Source organism: Polypterus senegalus, chromosome 12, assembly GCF_016835505.1.
Source record: "Polypterus senegalus isolate Bchr_013 chromosome 12, ASM1683550v1, whole genome shotgun sequence".
NCBI lineage: Eukaryota > Metazoa > Chordata > Cladistia > Polypteriformes > Polypteridae > Polypterus > Polypterus senegalus.
This window is the reverse complement of record NC_053165.1, coordinates 89,528,533-89,549,065: the sequence shown is the minus strand read 5'-3', so window position 1 is coordinate 89,549,065 and position 20,533 is coordinate 89,528,533. Positions and strand designations below refer to the sequence as shown.

The window sequence follows — 20,533 nt, the reverse complement described above, 5'->3', positions numbered from 1 at the left end:
AGTCGGCAATAAATAGAAAAATACACAAATAGTTGAACCGTTTAAAAGGTGTTACCTAATCAGTGATAGGCCACTCGTTGGTTAGTGCTGCCTTCCTACAATTCCATGAAGCAAGAATTCTAGCTCATTCACACTCTGTGTGTAACATGCACATTCTCGCATTGCGTTCGTAGGAATTTTTTCGTGCCCAAAGTTGTTGTTAAAGTGTAAATTTACCTGTTGTGAGTGTTGATGTGTATATGAATGAGGGTGCCCTACAATCAAAAGGCAACTTGTGTATGTTTTGCTGCTTCTTTATATGGAGAACAGCTAAGAAATGTTCCTTCTGCTCTAGTTCTTGGATTGCATTAGGCATGTTTAGTAAATAGATGGATGCCATTTCATAAAAATGATTTACTCTGTGTGCTATGGCCCCCATAGTCTGGTCAGCTTTTGTTCCATCTGAACTACTCTTTTTTTAATGAAACTGTTTAGGCAACTTGTTATGAACAGTCATTAATGGCATTAAATGCATGTCAATATCATAGATGCCCAGGCCACAGGTAGGCTTTGTGTTGTCATTTTACATTTTTTTGCTTGTCAGTTGTTCTAACAGTTGAAAGTCATTTGTTTTTGTTTTTTTGGTTAGCTGACTACTTTATTGCATTTCAAGAAGAATGAAAACAGACTTAATTATTCAAAGTCTATCCATTTTTTTTTTGTTTTGTTCATATTTAATTTTTTTTTTCTTTCATACAAAAGAAATGCTGGCTGAGCTAGAGATATACATTCAACACAAAATACAAGGAGACTTTAATTTTATAGATATCTCTTCAATACTCTAAACTCTTCCCAGTTTGCTTAACTGCCATATTATTTCATAAATGTCAGAAAACTTTAGGTATGAACTTTCAAGAATTGGGCTGTTGAGGGATGTGCAATGAAAACCGCACTACTATTTCCACTATGGAAAAAATCTCTTGTTATAATTATGGAAGGGAGAGGAGTTAATGTTGAGAACTTGGAAGAGAAAAGTGGAAGTCATTTTGACAAGTGAGGTTTGAATGTCCAACTCGGTTTAAAGTTTAAAATCGGACACACCTTTGAAAAACGTTTTTTAGGGGTTTGCATATGTGTGACAACAAATAACATGGAATAATCAATTACATCCATATGTCTATTTTCAAAACTCGCTCTATTCTGGGAAGCAGGAGTCTATCTCGGCATTCATAGGAGACAAGGTAGGAACAGTCCCTGGACAGGACTCCAGTCCATTGCAGAGTGACCACACAGACACACACAAACACTGGGATCAATTTATCATTGGCAGTCCACCTAACCTGCATGTCTGTGAGAGTAACCAGAAACACTTAGAGGGAAAATATGTGCAAACTCCTCACAGGGAGTGCTCCAGACATGAACCACAGGCTCCTTGTTGCAAGGCAGCAGAGCTACTGCTGCACCAACTGTAAAATATTCCATATTTCTTCATTTGTAGTGCTTAAAAATGAAGTTGCACACAGTTACATTATGGATCTTTGGTTGAGATTCTATTAGGAACTGAAGTTTACACCTTAATTAGTATGCAGATATCATTTGAACCATATCGCTTCTGAAAACTGAATTTTATTTTTTTTTACCACCTGATTACTTATGATAGATTAACAGATTTGTAGTGTTGAATAGCATAAAATTTTCAAACCCACTGCCGGAAAGACAAGTTTCAAGGTCGTGTTATGTGTTAGTTAGAATTTGCAATTAATTTGTGGCATTATTGATGCAATGAATCTATGTAGTTAGGTTAAATCTGACTAAAATGCAGTATTCGCTAAATAAAAAGTAATACAAATTATTTTTTCATTTTTAATTTGTTTTACAGATTTGTGTTTAAGGAAGTTTTAATATCTGAGGCATGCCTTTCTGAGCAGTTTTTTGTATATTAAGGGTTGTCTTGAATAAAAAAATATGTTGTGGTTGTTAGATATGGTTCTGTTTCCTTTATATCCATCCATTTCTTTCAGTGCATATGTGCAGGAGACGGGGGGCAATAGGCACCACACAAGAAGCAGGTCAAGATGGGTTACCCGTCTACATGTCACACAGTCATTCATCACAGGGTACTTTAGGTTCACCAGTCAAGCCTAACATGGTATGTCTTTAGGATGTGGGAGGAAACTCGTGTGAATCCATAAGAACTTAAATTCTTAATCTGTAGAGTCATTTGCTGAGCTGGTATCTCAACGCACTACTAGTCATTACAAATAAAATCCTTTTGGATACAACTATCTACTTTACTAAGGACTGACATTTTTTATGATTAAGTGTCAAAAACTGTTGTAAAGCATCAGAAATTGGAAATTAAGTGCAGATTGTGTCAATGTATGAGTTGAAACTGCCATGGGTATGGATGGGTTACTTCATGGTTTCTTAGGGTGTGTGCAGTACAATGAAATTCTAACTTGCATGATATCTGATATCAGTGCATATTACAGCCCTGCCTCAAAATTTGCCTTGGGTACAGGTGGGTTTGTGTTGAACTATATAGCAAGTAATTTTCAGTACCTACTCAAAACAATAGTTTAAATGTCTGTCTGTTCTTAATCTTTGCTTACACTTAAAGTCCCCACTTGCGTTATAAAGAATTACTACCTAGTGTTGATTCCCAGTTTTAAAATCATACCCAAATGTCCACAAAAGCTACTGAAGCCCCTTGACATATTGCCTCTTGTAACCATAATCTTGTATTTGTAAACTGGCATTTTTTTTTTTTCGGTGCACAGGTTATTCACTGTGTCTGTGAGAGGGTAGAAATGATTGTTTGTACATTAGAACATTAGAACAATCTAGACGAGAACAGGCCATTCAGCCCAACAAAGCTCACCAGTCCTATCCACTTGTTTCCTCCAAGAAAACATCAAGTCGAGTTTTGAAAGTCCCTAACGTCTTACTGCCTACCACACTACTTGGTCTCTTATTCCAAGTGTCTATCATTCTTTGTGTAAAGAAAAACTTCCTAATGTTTGTGCGAAATTTACCCTTAACAAGTTTCCAACTGTGTCCCCGTGTTCTTGATGAGCTCATTTTAATATAGAAGTCTTGATCCACTGGACTAATTCCCTTCATAATTTTAAACACTTCAATCGTGTCACCTCTTAATCTTCTTTTGCTTAAACTGTACTGGCTCAGCTCTTTTATCTATCTAATCTTTCCTCATAATTCAACCCCTGTAGACCTGGAATCAGCCTAGTCGCTCTTCTCTGGACCTCTTCTAGTGCTGCTATGTCCTTTTTGTAGCCTGGAGACCAAAACTGCACACAGTACTCAAGATGAGGCCTCACCAGTGCATTATAAAGGTTGAGCATAACCTCCTTGTACTCCACAGATCGTGCTATATAACTTAACATTCTGTTAGCCTTCTTAATGGCTTGCTGAACACTGTTGGGAAGTTGATAGCTTAGAGTCCACTATGACTCCTAAATCCTTCTCATAAGGTGTACTCTCGATTTTCCGACTGCCCATTGTGTATTCAAACCTAATATTTTTACTTCCTATGTGTAATAATTTACATTTACTGACATTAAATTTCATCTGCCACAAATCTGCCCAAGCCTGTATGCTAGCCAAGTCCTTCTGTAATGATATAACGGATTCCAAATTATCTGCTAATCCACCTATCTTGGTATCATCTGCAAACCTAACCAGCTTGTTACTTATATTCCTATCTAAATTATTTATTTATTTTTATATATATATATATATATATATATATATATATATATATATATATATATATATATATATATATATATATATATATATATATATATATATATATATATATATATATATATATATATATATATATATATATATATATATATATATATATATATATATATATAATACACACAGTATATTAAAATTAGCAACGGCCCTAGCACTGACCCCTGTGGAACACTACTCTTAACATCGGCCAGTTCTGATGAGGTTCCTTGTACCATCACCCTCTGCTTCCTGTGTCTGAGCCAATTCTGCACCCATCTAAAAACATCACCCTGAACTCCCACTTCTTTTAACTTGATGCCCAACTTCTCATGTGGCACCTTATCAAATGCTTTCTTAAAGTCCAGATAAATAATATTATAAGCTCCACTTTGATCATATGCTTTTGTTGCAACCTCATAGAATTCCAACATGTTAGTAAAACACGACCTCCCTCTTCTGAACCCATGCTGACTGTTCAGAATTACTCCTGTCCTTGCCTTGTGTTTTTGATGAAACACAGAGTGTGTTTTGTGTATAATCTCACTATTTACATTTAATTAGCATAAGCTGGGTGGTTAGAGGCGATTTAATGGTTGGTTTGTTTGGTAACGTTTTTATGACACTTATTCATGTGTGATAGTTTACTGAACCCATTTCTTTAAAATGTCCCATAATGTATCAGTATGTTCCCATTCCCACAGACAATGTTGGTTAGGCATTTTATTTTCTAGGTTTTGTAGAAGACAATCATTATTTCCTGCACTGGTCCATTTTAGGCAACAGAAAAGCACAATTGTGTGAAATTTGCTTTTCAAAGTGGTGCACTTTCACTTTGCCCAGCCTAACCATGAACTTAGCTTAAGGCCATAAGTGCGGTTAACTGGAAGGGAGGTTTCTGTTTATCATGGTAAATCCGTTTTTAATTTTAAAAATGCTTTTTTTTTCTTTTTTTTTTTTTTAAATCTGCCATATTTTTTTCTGGGCCAACAGATTAAAGGATTACCTGAAGGTTTTAAGTATCCAAAGATTGGTTCCAATTACTCTGTCCAGACAGTAGATAAAACGTGGAATGCCTTGAAGAACTTTAAAGAAGGCAATGCCATCTTTACATTTCCCAACACACCTGTGAAATGTGCAGGGGCACCTCAGAAAATCATGTACCTCTCGGATGCCTACTTACGAAAGGTGAGAAAGAAATTCTATGGTTGAAAATGTCACAGCAATATCACAGCTCTGAACATGAAGAAAATGCATTATTTATATTTAAAGAATTACTCTTAAATGTGAATAAATATGCTTTTGACACACAGTGTGACTAAGTCAGTCAGGTGATTTACAAAGCAAAGTGGCCTAATTGCCCATATTATGCTTGTGTTTGTACTATTGCATTAAAATACATTAGTAGCCCTAAAAATAAAATAATAATGTGAAAAATATAATAAAAATAAGTTGTGGTACATAAGATTTCATTGGGTCATAAAGGTTCCTTCAGTTTCAGGTACTGAAGATACAGAGCCTCATTTGGATTTGTTACTCTCTTTACCTGTTTTTAGTTGAAATAATTTTTTTTTGTGTTCTGCTCTTCACTGAGTACACACTCTAAAATCACTAGGACAAGTTTCCAGCTGTAATGTAATGACATAAATAATTAAACATTACTTTATTATGCAAATTACATTGAACTCTAAGGAAAACCAAGCCGATTTCAGTCTGACTAACTTAAATTTATGTCCATTAATATTATACCTGAGATACTGCCAGTAGGCAACAGAGGTGAGGAAAACAATTTCTAGTAAACAGCTTTCTGGGAGAGAATACATCTGTGGCAGGTCAATTGTAAACAGAATACAATGCAATCGAGTTGGACCAAGTCACAGTTCTGGTGACCAAGGCTAGTAGGCTTCCCAATCCCTCCTGGGTATACTGAAATCAAAGTGTGACATGTATAGTCTAATAAGATGATTAGATTATTTATTTGTTCCAAGAGGGAAATTGTTTTTAATATACATAAGCTCAATAAGTCAAGTCAAGTTGGGGAGCATGCACTGGTACAGTGTGTTGCCGCACCCACTTCACGACAAAACAACTCGGGATCCCAGTTTGCAACCCCCCAGGCAGACACGCGGTCCAGTCCCACCCTCCGGAAATGACCCTCTATCTGCTGCAGCCAGGTGTTACGTGGGTGACCCCTTGGCCTGGTCCAGCCACTTAGGTCCCCAACAATGAGGATCTTACGAGCCGGATCACCCTCTGGGAAACGTGCCACATGGCCATAGTGCCATAACTGATACTCCCTCACAATGCAAGTAATGTGCCTCATTCAGAACTCCATGAGCAACCGTTCATTCGACACAAAGTCAAACCAACGGTACCCAATGATTTTCCGGAGAGACACAGTACAAAAGGAGTCCAGTCTTCATCTCAGATCACTGGATAGCATCCATGTCTCACAACCACAGGACTTTAAAGACTTGGGCTTTCATCCTTTTGCCTAGATATGGGGAGGGCCACACACCCCTTTCCAATGACCTAATGACCCACACCCTACCGCCCTATGCTCTCCCAGTCTGTCTACTGACTTCATAGGAAGAGTCACCAGAGACATGAATGTCACTGCCAAGGTAAGTAAACCCCTTAACAAGGTCAACACTCTCTCCGCAAATAGACACACTGCAGATGGCTGTGCCCAAGAGGTCATTAAAGGCCTGGATATTGGTTTTTATCCAGGGCACTCGCAAGCCCAGACACTCGGACTCCTCACTCAGTTTCTCGAGCACCCCGATCGGAGCCTCCATTGACTTAGCGAAAATCACAGCATCGTCGGCAAAGTCAAGATCTGTGAATCTTTCTTCACCAACAGTTGCCCCACAACAGTTGCCCCACAGCTGTTGGACCCCACGACCTTGCCCAACACCCAGTCCATACAAGTACTGAACAGAGTAGGAGCAAGAAAAACCCCTGATGAACCCCAGAATCAACTGGGAAAAATGCAGAGGTTCTGCCTCCACTCTGCACAGCACTCACAGTATCAGTGTACAGGCCGGCCATGATATCCAGCAACCTCGAGGAGATCCCGCAAAACCCTCAGGATGTCCTTACAAGGCAGCTCGATCAACTGAGTTGAACGCATTGCGAAAATTGACAAGGGCTGGAAAGAAACTCTGCCTTTTTTTTTTGTGTTTTTTTTTCTTTGCAGCTCAATAAGAAATAAATAAATAAATATTGTAACAAGCAACAACCTCTCTCAAGTACACACCAGGATTACTAAAAAGAAAGAACAATTCTGACTTATTAAAGTTAAAAACAGCAGTCACAGTCAGGCATTACAAAGGTGTGTTGCTGTGGATATGAAGAAGCTCCAGTAGCATTTCTTGACATATTTCTGCTGAATAATGTGTTGGCTGAAAGTACTTAATGATAGTGTGTAAAGAGAGAATGTGCAGCATTGTTCATAATGGCCACTAATTTTGTTTTTTCTGTCCTTCTCTACTAACTCTAACTGAGCCTGCCTTCTTAAAACACTTGTTGTTTCAGTGGGTCTCTCTAGAAGTAACGTTGCCACCTCGGCACACAACAGAAAAGAAAATTTCATTGGCCATCACAGAGATATAGAAGATGTGAAGGATTTCAAGTACTCGCATTAAAAGAATGCAGTCTCCTAAGCAATAAGAGCCTGCTCTGCTCTTTCTTATATAGCTCCTCTGTTATGAGCCCAGTCCAACCTGCCATTGATGTGGACCACTAAGTACATGCAGCAGTGCACCACATCCACTACTAGAGTAGTGACAGGGTGAAGAGGATCTATGGTGCGGCAAAAGTCAATAACCAATTCCTTGGTTTTTCTGCTGTTTATTTCTGTTTTCCCTACTTGCTATGAAAATGTTTCTGAGATTTCATCAGTGCCTATCACATTATTCTATGGTATATTCTTTGATTTCTTTGAATTTATTTTCATTAATGTATTTTTAATGCAGATTTGTCAAGTCTGTCATCTTCGCAGAGATTTTCCATATATTCAGTCTCTGTATCTCTTCCTCTTAAAACAACAAATTGCCCTCCTTATTCGTTATCCCTTGCAATTTCTATCTACAACACTGGAAAGTTAAAAGGCATTCTGCAGATGAGGCACTGAGTGTTGCGGAGTGAACCTGTGACCTAGTGCTATTCAGTCCAACTTAAATCTAATATAGAATTGTACATAATGTGGCCTACTGGCTACCTGTCACATTTGGCCTTTTTGAATCTCAGAAAGCTGGGACAGAACAGTCCATAACCCAACCTCCCTTTATTCTACATGCTATATGTGTTAATTTTGATTCTGTGCTGTCTGAGGCTTGTCTCATTTTCTTCCACTCATTACAGACTGGGAAAAGGGCCAAAGCCAACATCATATACAACACTTCTTTGCCAGTGTTGTTTGGAATCAAGAAGTATGCTGACTCCCTGTGGAAGGTTGTGAAGAGTCGGGACCTGAACGTCAATTTCAGACATAACCTCATTGAGGTTCGACCGGACAAACAGGAGGCTGTGTTTGAGAAACTAGACAACCCTGGAGAAACTGTGGTTTTCGAGGTTTGTGCATGGTAATGGATTGCTTTAAGCTAGTGTGGCGGGATGTTTTTGGACTGTGTTTTAAAACAATCTTAAACCTTTCATTAAAAAAGAAAACCATTTCCACAAATATTTTGCAACACGTGGAGGTGGAGGATGAGGAGGAGGCTTGGTTCTTCTTCCTGTCTATGTAAACAATGACTCACCTTTCTAAAGGCTGAAATTGAAAATGTTTGCCAGAAGCTTTGGGCATTTTGGTTAAGAAAAAAAATTACACTTTTTTTCTTTTGGTGATAAAAACTTACTTACTAATCCTTTTAATGACATTTTGATCCTGAGTCACTGCGCTTGTATATCCAGTAATGCAGTGAGCTGAAAAATTAGTAACTTTCTAAAGGTTGCTAAATTTGTTAAAACTGCTTGATTATAAGCTCATTGTTCAGTTGGTACAGCTTGAAGAACCAAGGGGTCTAGCCCAAACCCTGAAAAGCAGCCCCAAACAATTATCATCCCTTCACCAGATTTTACAGTAGGAACTATGCAGTCCTGAAGGTAGCGTTCTACTAGCAACTTCCAAACCCAGGTTCATCCATCAGATTGTCCGATAGTAAAGCACAATTCATCACTCAGCTGAACACATTGTCACTGCTCCAGAGTGCAATGGCAGTATCCTTTACACCACCCCAACCGACACCTGGCATTGCTCATAGTGATCTTAGGCTTGTGTACAGCTGTTTGGTCATGGAAACCCATTTCATGAATCTTTCGACGCAAAGCTCTTGTGCTGTTGTTGCTTCCAGAGGCACTTACTATGGAACTCTGGTGTGAGTGATGCACCACAGGATAGGTGATTTTTTTTTTTTTTTACACTCCACACGCTTTGGCACTCATTCGCCCTGTGCTGCGAGTTTGATTGAGCTGTTGCTTCTTGATGCTGCCACTTCACAGTAATAGCACTTACAGGTGACATGGGGAAGATCTAGCAGAGTGAAAATTTTACGTACTAACTAGAGGCAAAGGTGGCATGTTATGACAGTATAACTTCTAAAGTCACTGAACTCTTCATTACATCCCATTCTACTGCCAGTGTTTGTTAGTGGAGGTTGCATGGCTATGCACTTGATTTTATGTACCTGTTAACAATCAGTGTGACAGAAACATCCAAAGTCAATAATTTGGAAGGGTGTCCATGTACTTTTGGCAATATAGCTTTTAATGTGTTAAACATTTGTCCTTTTTTGGATGGTGATACCTACCTGATATGGCTTATTAGGTAATTGTAGCAATTGAATAAATGGAAAATTTCTTGACTTCCCAACAATTGTTTTTGCACAACAAAATTGATACTTGAACTGTAAATAAACAATTCGGCAATAGATCTCATCTTGCATTACTCATAAACACATCACACTCCTGTAAAGGTTCTTATAAATGTGATGTTTCAATTTTCTGATCTCATTAGCCATTTTAAAAGTTCTAAGTAAATAATTTTCTGATCTTGTAGTGTAGCAATTCTCTTCTTATTTTCTTTCTTGAAGAGCAGTAGTAACGATACACTACTTCATACCATCTTCTGTGAACATGCAAGAAAAAAATAAAAATACATATATACTGTACTCGAAAGAAGTATTTAAAAAAAAAAAAATCTTCCTCATTTTCTTTTGGGAAACATAATACCACTTTTAACTGCTTAGTAAAATTAGATTTCTAGCACATTTTGGAGAAAATACAAATTATTGAAATTTAAGCAATAAATACAGAATTTGTTTGGCTTTTACTTTGGCCTCCAAATTTTCTTACTAATGAATAGGTAGGGTATTTGAAAATGCAAGTGTGTTTTGTGGATGTAGTAACCATAAGACTTCAGATCGATTCTTTTGGTATGAGATCACATGAAGTGATAAATGTTTTACAGGAAAGATGACCCATTGGTAATTTTTTGAACTTGCTGTATAGCTGACTAAATTTACCTCCTGGATTCCAGTTATTTTATAAAAACTCAGGTGGTAAAGGAAACAAAGTGTTTTCTTACAGTATGTTGAGTCTAGTCTGCCTGGTAAGAGTCATCTCGTGGATTGCTTTAAAAGTGCCTTGTGAAGACTGAGTGACAGTGTAAGCAGTGGCTGCTTGTATTTTTCCCCTAATTTTCACTTCAATTTGTCTATGGTAAGTTTGTCATAAAGCATTTAATGAAAAGCTTGTGGAAAGTTTCATCTTAAGACACGCTCACTATTTCTCTCTTTCAAACATGTATCTGCCTTCAGACCAACCTTTTAAAAGGAAGAAGCACCAGTTTTATTTTGCAGCCCACCCTTTTGTGTAAATATCATAAGTAATTTTATAACCACCCACCCATCCCCATTCTTCCAAAATGTAAAAGGTAGAAAAATGAGTAGGTTTTGGTCTGGACTTTTATTCATTTTTTAAAAATAGGTTGTTTTTACAGACAGTTGTGTATGCAACCTACCTTCCCTCTGTTGTCAATTATGCTTCCACCTAGCTCAGTTCCTATGTCTGTTCACAGGTGTCAGCAGCATAACCTGTGTAGGTCATAATGGAGTGTGGACTACTATAGTAATGATGTACTTGGAATTTATTCAAATTAGAGCAAATCAGCTTTGTTGAATTCTGCTCCAATCCCTGAGAATATTTTGTTAATATAGCTGGTATAACTCAAACAATAATAGGACTATACTTCTACATCGCATCTTTGCCAGGTTTTAAGCAAGAACAAGTGTCCCTTGGGTTACAAACAAGATTCGTTCCTGCCGGTTTTTGTAACCTGATTTTTGTATCTAAATTGGAACTTAAGCTGAAAAATTCAATGAACAAGGTCGCTGGTGAATCTAGCAAATTCACTTCTAAAAGTGATTTAGTAAAGTTTGCCAGTCAACATGATTTCAGAATATGTTCATATTTATTTAACTATGGAGGTCAAAGAAGCATAGTACACTTGCTGCTTTAGCAAATTATCTAACTTTAATTCTGACAAGCTAAATTACTTCCTCAGGGTAATACAGGTATTCAGTGGTGACATTTATTAAACCATCAATCAGCTTGGCTGTTTATTGTTAGATGCCTTAGATATTTGAAGACTACAGTGCCTGTGCTCAAACATCTCAGTGGCTGAGACGGTGGTAATGCATATCAACCTTGCTAATTTTTTTTGTATACCACTCATTCCACTTTTTACAGGGTCTTCCCTCTACTTGGGTACACAAAACATTTTGTTAATTTTCTTAAAATATACACTGACAGAAATTACTAATATGGCGGAGTGAGAGAAGGAAAAACTGTCTGAATAATTGATGAGTCTCATTAATCCCAGGATTTTTTGCCTAAGAACTTGGTTAGAAGGTTAAACTGTTACCAAACAGGCCGGGGTTGGATCACATGCGAGGGAATCATTGCATTGAGGCATATTCATACGTGTAAGGTGCTACTGTAAAAGGATTTCATTATTGGGATAATTTAATAAAGTTCCCTAAAAGATGGGGGCTATTGTATGCCATTTTCCTTTAGATTTTAAAGCTGTGGCTTGCTGACTTTTGATTTTCTGTGGACTCTGCTTATAGTTTTAATGAGTACATTTTTTGTATGTTAGCCACTCATCTTCTCCAGAATGTGGGTGTAACTTGTGGTTTTCAAGAGGGAGGATTCTTGGCTTATTGGCTTGTTTTGGTCCATTTGTCTTCATTCCTCACACAAGCTTCACTTAACAGGTTTAGGATATAAGTGAGTGGTTTTAATAAAGAATTAAAAATAAGTCTGAACTAGGCACTTTTGTGGGGTAAACAGGAACAGTGCTTTATGGTTGCCCACTGGTTTGAGAGTGGCCTTTCTGTTACCCTCTCTAACAAAAGAGGGATTTGTGTATTTTACCCACATTGTTTTTAATTTCTTTTGAAGTTTATTTCCAAAAGGGTGAGTCCATGGCAACATTTTTCAGTGGTAGTTCATGCTGTTCTCTCAGCCCACTCCAATAAACACAGAAGGGAGTCTGTATAAAGTTCTTAATATGAGCTTATTTTATAACATAAGAGTTAATGAGAAAGTACATGTAAAGGTATTTTTTGATATTACTTTCAGAACAATGTATGACAGTGAATATATAATTTATTCATTGTGTAAGCGTAAGCGCACACCATTATTTGAAAAATGTGCTGTAGTCCGTTTTTTGATTATGTAAGGAGGCCAAATCCTTTATAAAACTAAATAAATATTCGCACAGTGTGAAGAAAGGTGCATTAGGCAGAGACTGGTGTATGTATGTGTGTATGTATGTATGTATGCATGCATGGCAGAACAAGTGTGTATAAAGAAGACAATTAAGGCTTTGTGGTATCTTGGTAAAGTAGCAATAAAACATGTTTTTTTTTCATTGCATTAGGCTTTCTGAACAATGCAGATGTTTTTGAAAAGAAAGGGTACTGTGCTACAAAAAACTCATTACAGAAAGTGTATTTATGTTTGTGGTGCTCCTTGATATGACTTTTCTATTTATTCTGTCAAATGACAAATTGAGAATCCGAGGGAACATGTGTTTATTACTGTGTTATATAACATGTTTACATGTATGCATCTGTATCCATATTTAAATGAATTTATTTTTGTTAGATTCAGTGAGCAGTTTCTTGAAAGGCAGAAACCTAACACTTTATAAGAAGACAGTTGAAGTTTGTTTCTAAGCAGCACAAGTACGCATTTGGTCAGTTCTTTGGCTATGTTCCAGTCATCTTTGAATGATTGAAGGGCCTTCCATTGTGCTTTTAAAAACTGGCAGGGTTTTTATTCAGAGTCCTAACAATAACAGTACTTGAGGTAACATGGCCTAGAAGTGTTAGGTCTTTTGAGAGGAGTATTGCTTTCAAAGGTTTTGCAGGTCAGTCAGTTATGCTTTGCATATCACTCAGTGTATAACCCTGCTTTGTACCAAGCCTGTTAAAACAAAATGTAACATATACCAGTGTGATATTTGTATGTTACTTTCAACATAAATATCTTTTCAATAGTAAATGTGGTCTTCTGACTTAGAATAATGAGTTTATATAACTTTGCAGTTATTTCTGCTCCTTGGTCTTTTTAGTGTCTTTGGAGTTGAGACTGTATGCAAAAGTTGCCGCAATCCCCAAGCCATTACCTATAATATAAATATAATATAAAAATACACTCCATACATGTGTCATATATATATATATATATATATATATATATATATATAGTATGTGCATTTATATATTGTGACCACTAGAGGGCCCCAAACCTCAAACAAAACCACACTGACTCAAGTCCCGTTTTTTTTTTTTGTTTTTTTTAAAAAGACGGTTTATTCGATGCATTACAAAAATTACTAACTAAAAGGAGACCATATTATATAATTGTAAGCAATACACAAAAAAAATAAAAATCCATTCATCCTCCCATTTTCAGCAGCAGTTTTTTGTGTTTCGTGGGGGAAAATGCCACATCAGGCACCTGTCCAGGCATTTCCCTAACTTTAATATTTTTTTCCCCCTCTCAGTATGAAATGCTTCATGTAACACCACCTATGGGACCTCCTGATGTTCTGAAAAGAAGCTCTTTAGCCGATGAAGCTGGTTGGCTTGATGTGGACAAAGACATGCTGCAGCACAAGAAGTACCCTAATGTGTTTGGTATTGGTGACTGCACTAATCTCCCAACTGCAAAGACAGCTGCAGCCGTAGGTAAGATCTGTATCGTCATATGGGTGCTTTCCAAGAAGCAGCTGTAGAAAGCAACCTTAGAGACTTGATAACCAAATCTGAAGTGTACATTCCCTTACTTAGAAGAAGAAAATAATCATCTTTATATAATCATTGCTTTGGTTCAGTAACAAAATGTTAAGATACAGTATTTTCTACCAGTATTTACTTCTTTTGAATACACATCTACACTTATGAATAGTGTGTAGCTCTGCTTAAGTGCTGCTAACTTTATAAACCATCTCAATACTGACAAAAGTATCATATATTATCATGTATTTCATGGTGAATACTTTTTCTAAAATGCTTTACACAAACCAAGTTACAAAAAGAGGCAGCTGTAGTATCTGAACTTGAAGCTGTATCACTGTAAGGCCAGTTAATTGGTCAGTGGGCCACACTGTTAATATGTGATGTCAATGATGGTTTATTTAAAGAATTCCTTCCAGTATTCTTGTATTCAGCTTGTTTTATTTTGCATTTATTGAACATGCGTGTGCGACTTTTGATATGCACATAAATGATTTTCTTCATATGTGAAGATTTTCAAGTAAATAACCTAAACTGTGTCAATCATTGATTTGTTTTGTGAAATGTCATATTCCATAACTTTATTTTTTGGAGGCTCAAAGCAGTCTAAATCTTTATTTGAAGTGTTCTTTATTGTCTGCTTAAACTGAGAAATTCAAATATTCTATTAAATATTGCTAGGAATAATCTTCACAACACTACTTAAACAATATTTGCAGATGTGTTTATTATACCCTCAAATGCTCAAGAGTCTTTCAGTTTTAAATGTGGAAATTTGAATTTAGTGACACAGATCAGAAATATGCATGTCGTATTGAGATTAAACATGTAAATGTAGCCAAATTTATTATTAACTGATGCAGTTGTATATTACAAAATATGTTTTAGAGAGTCTGGAAGAATGCAGGAAGCAACCTTGAAATGTGCTTCACTTGATTTCATAACACACTCATTTATATCATAGCCAGTTAACCACCTTTGGCATGTGGGAGCAAACCAAGGCATTCTTAAGTTGCTGGTGATTGTTCATGGAATTAATTGTACTGTTAAAAAATATATATGTATATACTGTATAATAATAAATGCTTGATTGCAACAGTCAAAATTGCTCACTCACAAACAGTGACCTGCTGTAGAGTACAAGAATCCCCATATGAATGCGGCGAGAACTTACAAACTTCAAACAGAAGACATGTCAATAGTAAATGTTGGGTCTATGTGGTTTGAGGAGGCAATATCATCATATAAAGTATTGTTCTCTTTCATGCTTAGGGTTGCATACTTTATTAAGAAATCACCTAGGATAGTCACTTACAAACATTAAAACATAGAATTCTGTAATGTTCTGTGTTTTTCTACACCAATTTGTATATTACTGTAAAGTGAAAGGCTCTTTGTAAAGGAAGCAGTCTTGCAGGCATGATTAGTAGGAAATAGAATGGAGTATGTTGAGGGTCTAATCAGCAAGGGATCTCTGCAATAAATGAATACCATTTAATCTTTTTCGTGGTAGTTATTTTGTGGTTTAATGCTGATATAAACAGAAGCAGTGAAACTAAGACCAATTGCAGGTGGTTGCATAAGCACTTGGCACAGCCAAAAGAAGGAAAGGAATTTTGCAGGCCAGATAGAATTGCAGTCACCATAGCGAGACAGTCACGAATCCTTCACCCAGGCTTTCATCGTGCACTTGATCTGAGTCAGGTGCCGCTCCGTGGGGAGGATATTTACGCAGTTCCCGTCTGCATAAGTCACATTTCACTTTTTATAGCAATGCAAACATCATGGCTGATATAAAAAAAAAAAAAAAATCTATGACTGTTAAAGTTTTTTCTTTCCAAGATGGAATGGCATCATCTAGCAATAGAAAAAATTGATTGGTATAGTTTTGCAATGGTTTTGTTTTAAAGAGTTTTAATTTATTTGAGGTATTGAAGGTTAGTGGCAGAAAAGTTGAAACGGAGCTTCTGCCAAAAGGAGCTGGCAGCAGCGAAAAGTTGTGAGGCCAGCTTATGATAACAAGTCACGTGTTAGCAGCTGGTGAGAAGGGTGCAGCAAGGTCACAGTGAGGGCGGGCTGTCTGCACTTTGCTGCTGCAGTTTTATACACCAGGAGTAAGAGGACACAGATGGAACAGAACATCAAGAGTTAAGAGTGTTCTCCTTTAACGTGGTTCATGCTGTTTTTTTTTTTTCAGTGAAGTTTTTGATATTGGGGTAATTCTTTTTCCAAATTAGCAAAGTTGATGTGACGTCCAGTTTGGACATTTTGTTTACATGTGCCTTTTTTTATTTTTTAATTGTTTATATTTATTTGCACAAGTCCTGAATTCCCCTGACTTTAGAAATTCTAGTATAGCTGAATTGTGAAATTAAAACTATACTGTAATATTTTACACGTGTATGTTTGGACACACAAGTGACATAAAATACTCTTCACAGCAGCTGTTTACATACAGGTGCACAGTTATTCCCAAGTCAGTAAAACATTTCTCATCCTCATATGTTCATAGTGTACATTGTCCCCCAAAGCCCTTTATATATTTACTCCTAAATTATATGTTTATATGTTGTTGGCAAGAGATATGAACAGGAGACTCTGTGAAACAGTATTGGGATTAGCAAACATTCCACATGACATTGAATTTTATCTTAAACATTAACTTGCTATTATGAATTACAACCACTTGCCTTAACTACTTGGGGACCACACTGTCTGCTGACACTAAAAGTGCTTGTTACTCCTGTATATACTATAGTACATTATTAGAAGTGTTTTTGTTGTATGGTCATAAGTAGGTGTGTGTTCTTTGTGTATATACATTTGCACATATAAATACTAAAAGTGATTATTTTAGTCTTGGCCGAAGCCATATATTCATACTAAATGCAGGCACAGCTCCCCATGTGACAAGCAATTTGTGCTGTTAGAGTCATAATTGATACTTGGGTTGGCACATACTTTCTAATACAGTGAATCCCTACAGATTTTTTTTTTTCTCCAGCCGTCTGGAGTTTTTTTTTTTTGTTTTTTCTGTCCCCCCTGGCCATTGGACCTTACTCTTATTCGATGTTAATTAATGTTGATTTATTTTGTTTTTCTTATTGTGTCTTTTATTTTTTTATTCTTTATTATGTAAAGCACTTTGAGCTACTGTTTGTATGAAAATGTGCTATATAAATAAATGTTGTTGAAATATATCTTAAAAAAAACAATTCAGCTCCGCTGTAGTCAATTTATACTGCAATATTTGAGGAGGAAATAGGAATGTTTATAAAGACTGAAATTTTATGCCAGCATCTTATTCCTTAACCTTCCACTTTTGCTCCTGGTTGTTTAAGTCCTTCACCATTGAGTGGGACTTCAGAAGTCCTCTTAATACTTTGTGAGACTCACTGGAATGCAGGTATTCACATCAGACCAATCCATATACAGTATGTGTATCCTCACAAGAAAGAACAATGTGATTTAAATCATGAGCATTTGAAGTTCAGCTGGTAGTCTTTGATTCAGATCTGTTTGTAATTTAAACACATCTACGGTTTACCTTTTGTTTGAATTATCTTAAAAGCTACCAAGTGTTGTGTTTTGTATTCTTGTTTACTTCATAAAGTGCCTTCCTAGTAAAAGGGATTTCTTAAAAAATCTTGAAAATTTGCTATGAAAATAAAGTATTTATATGTACAGTAAGTGATCTCTGGTACTGTTCATTATGAAACATTTTGTGGAATAAACTTTGTGTGAATAAAAAAATGACTGAAGAGAACAGCAGTGTTTGCTAAATCTACTGAAACAATGGACTATGTTTTGATTTTGTGGGGTTTTTTTTTTTTGGTTTTTTTTTTTTTTGCCACTTTATCAAAAGCCCATTTCGAAAATGTTTGTCCAAGAACACCTTTTTGACATAAACGTGTAGTTCTGCCATATGGAAATGGACTGACTGCTTTATTGTTACTATCTCTGTTTGTTCTGAATTGTATTAATTTGAGAAAATACACATTTTCACTGTTTTTCCTTTTTTCTTTATTCAGCTGCTCAGTCTGCTGTTCTTGACAGGACAATCTCAAATCTAATGAAGAACAAGCAGCCTGATAAAAAGGTGCAGTAATTTAATTTTTTTTTTGGCTTGTTCCAGTCTTTTACCACTCATTCATTTCAGATTGTTTACCATATCCCTTTTATCCTAAATTTGACATTTATATTAGAAGACTACATTATCATTAATCATTTTGTGAAATTACTCCAAACCAAATGACAAAACCAAAATAAAAAATATTTTTGGATAGCAGAAATCAATTTCATAACTTAAGGTCTTGTGAGGTGAATACTTAAATGTTTTTTAAGGTGACCTTACTGTACGTCATGTGCTTTGCTGAGTAATCTCCTAAAAACATCCACCCTTATCTTTCTGAGAAGGTTCCGTCATGCTTAAACCATTACGTCTTTATGATTCTGCAGAAACTCTGACAAGATATTTGGTTTTTTTGACAGAGTTAAACCGAAGGAAGATTAATTTTAGATTTATCATGAACATTTGCCAAGTTTCTTGCATGTAATTATCATTGGTTCATGATATTAAGTTTTGAACTTCTTTATATGGACTTATGCTAAGTACAAGGCATTCTTTGCATTCTAAACACAGAATACGACGTACCTGTTTTTTAATGGCTGCCATTAATTATCTTTCTGTCAGTTTCCAAAATGCTGCAATAACTCAGTAATTCTGAACCCTCTCTGCAGTGTCCATTACTCACACATTTATCTATCCATTCACTTTCTGAACTAATTTTATTTATAACAGGTTAATCCATAAATCTGCCTTTGCTGGGATGTAAGGCACTGTCTTTAAAGTTGGTTTGTTAAGGGTGAATGACCGTCAAACCGTAGTGGTTCAGGAGCAGATCATGTGACAGTGACCTTAATGAGATGTGACAAAAGACATCCCTTGTTTTATATTGTAGATTCCACTCATCCCATCAAATTACCCCTGCTACTTCTGTTGGCTGCTGTTCTCGGTAAATCTTGAGTTTTACAGCCAAACATCTCTAGTCAAACAACTTCTCTTGTGGGAAACTGTATGTCGCTTGCTCACATGAGTGTAAAGTAAAATTTACTGCTATGTTTTGAAATCCATCCCAGTCAACGCCAGAGAAAACTGTTATCCGTTATAAAACCCCTCAATTTATCTGCATTATAAATGTGATGAAACTTGTTTTTTAGTATTTTTTCACATGAAATATCATACTTTTTATTTGGGAAAGGCTATAAGTAGTGATTAATTTAAAAAGAAGACTGCTAAAGTCTATATGGTTAATGAGTGGTTTTTGCAGATCATGGTGAAATTGTCTTTTGCTGATTTTTGTTGCATTTTAGCCATCAAAGTGCTAAATGCCAGCTATTTTGTCAATTAGTTAATGTAAAATAACATACAGCAGATTACCTTAAATTTTGGAGATCTTAATGTGTTTTAGCTATTGAACTTCATACTTAAAATCTGAAAGCTTAGTTAAGCTGAAAATAGTTTCAAATTAAAGTATCAGTCGTAATAACTAGCTACGAACTTTATTTACTTGAAATATGCTCTTGAGTCATATACTGTAAAGATACCATACTCCGTTTCAACCCAAATCTCCAATGGAGTGTGTATACTGAGTTGACTCTGTACTTTTGAAAACAGAGGGTCTCCACAATAAAACACATGCTGCACATTGTTTTGGTCTTGTTGGTTGCTGATTAATTCTGATGACATCTTACTATACCACTTTTTTCCATGTAAATATGAAACTGACACCAGAAATGGATGTGACACATTTTAAGAGTATCATTTTTCATGAACATTAATATAAAAAAAAAAAAATCTGTTTGTGGATTGATGACAATGTTACAGGAGAGAGTTATTGGTTGACAATGTAAGATTTAGCCCTTCTCGCTTCAAGACACCATTTAGCCAACTGGAGTATCTCTCAAGTTATTCTCCAGTTTTCATGAAAATATATATCTGTTTTAAATGATGCTGGAACACATTTAAAACCCAACACCATTTCTTTATTTAAGTAGTAGACATAATTGTTTCCCAGCTTTGCCTGGGTGTTATTACAAAAGTCTGCTGTAAATTGTGATAAAATTATTATGTTTAGACTTTATATCATTGGTGATCCCATTCATTGTAAGATTTGACTGAGATGTGGGTGAAATAAATGCTTGATTACTGCCCTGTAAATTAAACCTCTTTTTTTAATCAAACCCACATTTCTTGGGTGAAGAGGCATGCATGCTAACTATTGCACTACAACTGCAACAGCTGTGGCACTGTTTCTCTGTTGATTTAATACAATGCAGAATTTTGTGCCACTCGCTCTGCCTCTGAGCCACACCTACCAATCCTTGGTGGGGCAAAATCGAAATTATGTGTCAACAATTTCACATAGTGTGAAAAGTACCTATGTGCTAAATTTCTGTGGCAAGAAAACAAAGCTGTGCATGAA

General features: G+C 36.1%; 1 protein-coding gene across 1 annotated transcript in view; it reads left to right on the top strand.

Moving 5' to 3' along the window:
- The window catches only part of sqor (sulfide quinone oxidoreductase), a 40,751-nt gene that overhangs the window by 17,551 nt on the left and 2,667 nt on the right, over positions 1–20,533 (top strand). Inside the window, exons 5-8 of the mRNA XM_039772840.1 lie at positions 4,735–4,929; positions 8,107–8,316; positions 13,817–14,000; positions 18,080–18,147. Coding sequence (XP_039628774.1) covers positions 4,735–4,929; positions 8,107–8,316; positions 13,817–14,000; positions 18,080–18,147 — 657 coding nt within the window. The remainder of the gene's footprint in view (positions 1–4,734; positions 4,930–8,106; positions 8,317–13,816; positions 14,001–18,079; positions 18,148–20,533) is intronic.